This window comes from Peromyscus eremicus, chromosome 1 (genome assembly GCF_949786415.1).
Source record: "Peromyscus eremicus chromosome 1, PerEre_H2_v1, whole genome shotgun sequence".
NCBI lineage: Eukaryota > Metazoa > Chordata > Mammalia > Rodentia > Cricetidae > Peromyscus > Peromyscus eremicus.
The window spans coordinates 76,321,450-76,327,256 of NC_081416.1; the positions used below are offsets into that span (position 1 = coordinate 76,321,450).

At 52.6% G+C, this 5,807-nt stretch overlaps 1 protein-coding gene across 2 annotated transcripts; it reads right to left on the reverse strand.

Moving 5' to 3' along the window:
• Window positions 1-1,800: 1,800 nt before the first annotated feature.
• Window positions 1,801-5,236, reverse strand: Tufm (Tu translation elongation factor, mitochondrial). Of its 2 annotated transcripts, XM_059251093.1 has the most exons (10): window positions 4,958-5,232; window positions 4,662-4,856; window positions 4,026-4,192; window positions 3,702-3,806; window positions 3,462-3,626; window positions 3,210-3,342; window positions 3,021-3,125; window positions 2,754-2,905; window positions 2,531-2,650; window positions 1,801-2,137 (listed from the first exon to the last, which is right to left on the reverse strand). In XM_059251093.1, the coding sequence occupies exons 1-10, from the start codon at window positions 4,998-5,000 to the stop codon at window positions 1,964-1,966; spliced, it is 1,359 nt and encodes a 452-aa protein (XP_059107076.1). In that variant the 5' UTR covers window positions 5,001-5,232; the 3' UTR covers window positions 1,801-1,963. The 2 variants fall into 2 exon arrangements, with proteins under 2 accessions (XP_059107076.1, XP_059107068.1); XM_059251085.1 differs by having other exon boundaries at window positions 2,531-2,905; window positions 4,958-5,236.
• Between the last annotated feature and the right edge of the window lie 571 nt (window positions 5,237-5,807).

Sequence of the window (5,807 nt, forward strand, 5' to 3'; positions counted from 1 at the left end):
CCCGCCTGTAGTTTGGCTTTTTAAAAACAAATCAGGGCCAAGCAGTAGTGGCGTGTGCCTTTATAATCCTAGCACTTGGGAGCCAGAGCCAGGCGGATCTCTGTGAGTTCTGGTCTACAGAGAGAGCTCCAGGACAGGCTCCAAAGCTACACAGGGAAACTGTCTCAACAAAAATCAGGTTTAAATTTTTGTCTTTTTTTTTACCCCCATCACGTAAAACTTACATGGTTGTTTTTGCATGTGTATATATATGTGTGCTGTCATGTGGGTGCTAGCGACGAAACCCAGGTCCTCTGCAAAAGCAACAAGTGCTCTTAACCACTGAGCATCTCCAGCCCCACCCAAGGTGTTTCTTTGGTCTGGGTCTCTGTGTAGGCAGTTCTAGAATTCTTGCTCTGTAGGCCAGACTGGCCTCAAACTCTGATTCATCTGCCTCTGCCTCCCAAGTGCTGGGATTAAAGGTGTGCACCACCAGTTCAAGGCAGGCACCAAAGATGTTAAGGAGGCGGTTTAGAATTCTGTGACCCAAGCTTGGCTTCTTTTAACAGGCTATTCTACCAGGACTGAAGATAGGGATAGTGCTTGGTGGAGATACTTGCTGTGGGGGAGGGTAGGAAAAGCCCCCAGAATCTGGGCATGGCTGTGAATTGGTGAGTGAAAGGGATGGGGATATAGGGAAGGTTGACATTCTGGACCGACGGTACAGGAAAGCAAAAGGGGAAGCTGGAAATCAACGACAGGTTTAACATGCATAGAACTGGAGGGGCAGCTGTCCTTTAACATTTCATGGGAAGGTTTCAAGTTTTATCATCTTTGGGTAGGTAGCTCAAAACTTGTAAGGCAGTTTAGCTTTGTGACATCAGGAACTTCCCTGGATGGTACTTCTTTGTGGTTTTCCATATATTCTTTCCTGTCTGCTCCTTAGGCTGGAGCTATAGGAAGCTTCTTTGGTACTCAAAGACTTAAGTTTTTTGGTTTCTCAAAACAGCTGTCAGACTGGACCTAAGAACATTGACTGGAGTACCCTAGTATCTAGTTTTGGGTGTTTCTGGGCTCTTGAGACAGGCCCTCAGGTAGGCCATGCTGGCCTGTACTCCTGCCTCTGCCTCCCAGTTATAGGCACATGCTCTCATGCCTAGCTAGGCTTTGTTTTTTTCCAGCTGTTTCCCTCGTTTGTGTTTTTCTAGTACTGAGGTTAGAACCCAGGACCGAGAACCTAATACAGTTGCCAGCTGTTTCAAAGCCTTAACGTTTTGTGTACATCGGTGCCAGGAACTGAACCAAGGGGAGGAGCATACAAGCTAGGAAAAGGCTATCACTCAGATGAACTCTTGGCCCTAAAAACTCCGGTTAACCTTATCTTTGCTTGGAAGCAGTGATGACCTGTCAAGTACAATACAAGCAGTTCGCTAAGGTTATGTTTGTACTTATGTACTGAGTGCTAGAATCTAGAGATAAATATAATGGGTAACCCAGGCATTAACCTAGTAGACACAGTAGGGGAAAGAAACGATGTAACACCTGAGTCGAGCCTATGGCGGCTCCAAGTGACAACCGAACTTTTTCCCAATCTAGGAAAATAACACACAGTTGTATTTTGCTGGAAGGCATACAAAGCTCACTGAATTGGGTTTTTCTCAAGCTGTCACAGCACACTGATGGTGGCTTTGAGTCTGAGCTTGTCTGGCATGTATGCCAGAAATGGACTTGATGCTAGATAAAAAACTCCAATGACTCTGGGGTTCTCCAGTGCAATGCTCCTCCACGTCCTCTACGTACAGAGAAGGCACAAGACACAGGTCGGTATTCACGGAACAGTTTATTTGCCTACCTCTCCCAGCAGGCCACTCCTGAGCAGAAGTGTTCATAGTTGTACTCGGTCTGCTTGGGTGCAGCTTGTGTCCACAGGAGGGACGCTGGCCAAGGCAGCTCTAAGCTCAACAACCTGAGCAGAAGTCCAGACTCAGCTCCACTTGATGTTCTTGTCCTCTTCGGTCATGGCTGGCAAGTCCGTGACGATACCAGTGCCAATGGTCTTGTTACCATCCCTCAAAGTGAAACGCTGGCTTTTCTCTAAGATCATGGGCTGCCGCAAGACGAGACTGAGCTTCAAGTCTTCTCCAGGCATGGCAAGTTCCTAATGGAGGGAGAAGGAAAAGGCAGTCACCAGGGTACCTTCACTGTGGAACTGCTGGCAGCCAAGGGATTAAGTCATGGGAAAATGCAACAGGCTGAAGAGTCTTAGCGGGGAACAGCTTCATCCTTCCCTCCCAGTTGCGAGACACATGCAAACAGCATGAAAAAGTAAAAGGGACCATGATCAGGAATTTGGTATTAGTGCAGTTTTAATCAACAGGATTTTTCTGAGCCCTCCATGTTTCACAAAACAAAACAGGAAAAAACAAACAAAAAAACCCCACCCTGTTCTATGGCATGTTTCTGCTTCTGCCTTCCCGAGTGCTAGGATTAAAGGTGTGTACCACCTCCCCCCAGGGTTCCACTCCTTTTATATCCTCTAGCCCCATCATACCTTCCCTGGAGGCAAGATGACGCGGCAGGCCATGTCCCAGGTCAGGGAGAACATGACAGGCATGAAATGAGATACAAACGGTTTGTGGCGGCCACCCTCCTCCTTGCTGAGGATGTAAACCTAGAGAGGAAGAGCAAGGGTAGAAAGGCATGGCTGGAAGTCCTGTGTCTATGCAAGGGACAACTTGGCCCAACCCTGCCAAACTATCACCTGGAGCCCTCACCTGGGCCTCCACCTTCTGGTGGGGCTGTATGGAGCCTGGCTTGACCATGACCAAGCCACGCCTCAAATCCTCCCGCTTTAGGCCTCGGACCAGAGCGCCCAGGTTATCCCCCGCCTCAGCCCTCTCCAGGCTCTTGTGGAACATCTCGATGCCTAGGAAGAAGATGGGAGGGAGGGAAGGTGGTCTGAGGCAAAAGGAAGGCACAAGACCTACATGGGAAGGATCATTCTGAGACTGCCCCAGGCTCTGAAGTTTTCCTTCTTATACCTGTCACCACAGTGCGAATGTTCTTGTTATGTCCCAGCAATTCACACTCATCGCCCTTCTTCAAAATGCCACGCTCGAGTGTACCTGTCACCACTGTGCCCCGGCCTGCAAAGAAACAGGACAGGTCACCAGGGACCCCAGGTCAGGTGCTCCCTACGGGGACAGGGTGTAAGTGAGCACAGGCCTCACCAGGAATAGAATAAACTGACTCTACAGGAAGCAGAAAGGGCTTCTCCAGGTCCCGGGTGGGCACTGGGATGTAAGTGTCCACAGCATCCAGGAGCTTCTGCACGGACTTCACACCTAGCTCAGGGTCCCGTTGCTGTTGGAGAGAGATGAGAGGACTCTGAAATTCTGCTCCTCTCACAGAATGCAAGTCTCCAGGTACAGAGGAAAGAAGGCTCTACCCCAGCCTCTAACAGCAGCTGCCCCTGCTTTCACCTCAAGGGCACAGAGAGCAGAGCCTACGATGACTGGGGCCTCCTCTCCTTTATATCCAAATTCGGTGAGAAGCTCTCGGATCTCCAGCTCTACTAGCTCCACCATCTCCGAGTCCTGGACAGCATCTGCCTTGTTCACGTACACCACAACATGCTCCACTCCAATCTGCAAGTGAGAAAGAGGCTGAGACGGTGTCCTCAGTTATCCAACTTAACTTCCATACCACTCAGACCCCGGTACCTGTTTAGCCAGTAGTAAGTGCTCTCGGGTCTGGGGCATGGGGCCGTCATTAGCTGCCACCACCAGGATGCAGCCATCCAGAGGGGCAGTGCCTGTGATCATATTCTGGGTGGAAGAGGAAGAAGAAAGTCAGCTTAGTTCCAGGGCCTCTGCAACTCAGCATCATCAATTACAGGTAGCTGTGAAAATCCCCATCTCTGCCACCCACAGCCATGGCCACAAATCCTTGTTCTCGTAGCCAGACACCACCATTATCTTATAACCTCCTCCCCTCACACCTCCACTGACCTGAAGCAGGTTCTGATTGTCCCCAGCAACCCTCACCTTAACATAATCTGCATGACCGGGGCAGTCTGTGTGGGCATAGTGGCGGGCAGCAGTGCTATACTCCACATGGGCTGCATTGATGGTGATACCCCGAGCTCGCTCCTCAGGGGCATTGTCTATCTCCTCGTACTTCTTGAACTTAGCTCCACCTCCCTCGGCTAGAACTACCGGAGGAAGAGAACACACCTCTCAACTCGGGTTCAGAGCTGCAGACGAGGCTCGGGGCACACGCCTGGATCCCTCATACATGAACAATCTGGATGGTTAAAGCTCTCTAACCTCCAATTCTTCAAGGAGATAACTTTGCAGGGGGAGGCGGGGTACCGACAAAAAGAATGGTCCACGGGGTCTGTCCTTGTCACAGACGCTTTAACCTCTCCAGTGACAGCGTCTCCTTACAAACCATTCCACACAAATAGAAAGCCATTCCCTGTTTCAGATTGTGCCTCACAGAGCTCTTCTTGCACAGGGGAACCTGTCTCGGGCATCTTCCAAAACATCCCTCGCCTGCAGTGTCTTGGCGCCAGGCTAAACTTGAGCGGACTACCGACACCCTACTTCCCGACTCTGGTCCTTGCAGCTGACAGGGCACTGCCGAACGCCCCCAACCAAACCCACCCCAAACCCACTCACTTTTCGTGATGGCCGCGGTCAGGGTGGTCTTGCCGTGGTCCACATGGCCGATGGTACCCACGTTCACATGGGGCTTGTCGCGCACGTAGGTCTTCTTGGCCTCCACGGCTAGACCGCGACACAAGAAGGGCGATGCCCGGGCCTTCAGCGGCCGCAGCCGACCTTGCAGCAACGGGGTCGGGCTGGCGCAGAGACCTGCGGGGAAAGGAGCCTGGAGTCAAGGGAGTGGATCCGAACCCCGCTGCCTCGACGCCCCTCCGGTCTCCAGGCTGCCTGCGCCCAGCCCGCCCCCTCACCGCTGAAGCGGGGCGTCGCTCGTAATAGGGTGGCGGCCGCCATTGTGGTACTGCTCGGCCACCCGGACCGAGAATTAGGCACCGGGAACCCGCGCGTGCAGGGAAGGACGGGCACTGGCGACTACAGATCACTTCCGGCGGAAATGAGGGCCGGGAGAGCGAGTCTCGGAGCCTCTAGCCGCCAGTTTTTATGGCCATGGCTACTGATATCCGGGCATGAAGCGGAAGAGGAGGACTCTGGTGTCTCGCGGGGAAAGACAGAGAACTTCCACAACTCAGCCTGAGGGGCCGTTTTAGGAGGCGGATGCGCAGCATCCCACAATGCACCAGCGCCCTCAAAGGCTTATGGGCGTTGTAGTCTCCAGGGCGGCAGGCGTTAGCTTGGGCAGGGTTCGGTCCACAGGGAAGATCTACCAGCCTGTGAGAAGCAAAATTAACTGGAGTAAGGGATGGGGTCCAGAGAGTTCCAGTCTTGGCCCTTAAATACCGCCCCATGTCTCTTGTCTCTTGCAGGGATCTTGTGCTTCCTAACATTCCGAAGTCATACTCCAATAGTCCTTTGGTCCTTTGAGAAGAAGCTTGCTTGTCTGTCCCTCCCTCCCTCCCTCCCTCCCTCCCTCCCTCCCTCCCTCCCTCCCTCCCTCCCTCCCTCCCTCCCTCCCTCCCTCCCTCCCTCCCTCCCTCCCTCCCTCCCTCCCTCTCTCTCTCTCTCTCTCTCTCTCTCTCTCTCTCTCTCTCTCTCTCATTTTCCCTCCTTCCTTCCGAGACAGGATCTCACTACATATCCCTGGCTGGCCTGGAACTCTCCATGTAGATCAGGTTGGACTTCCAACTCTAGAGAGATCAGCCT

Bases quoted from the DNA above. Each gene is read 5' to 3' on its own strand.
- Tufm (XM_059251085.1), bottom strand. From the start codon at position 5,000: ATGGCGGCCGCCACCCTATTACGAGCGACGCCCCGCTTCAGCG. The intron at 3,807-4,025 runs GTGAGGGTTGCT...TCTTCCACCCAG, and splicing joins GTCATGCAGATTATGTTAAG to AATATGATCACAGGCACTGC. The intron at 2,906-3,020 runs GTATAAGAAGGA...TCTTCTTCCTAG, and splicing joins CATTCGCACTGTGGTGACAG to GCATCGAGATGTTCCACAAG.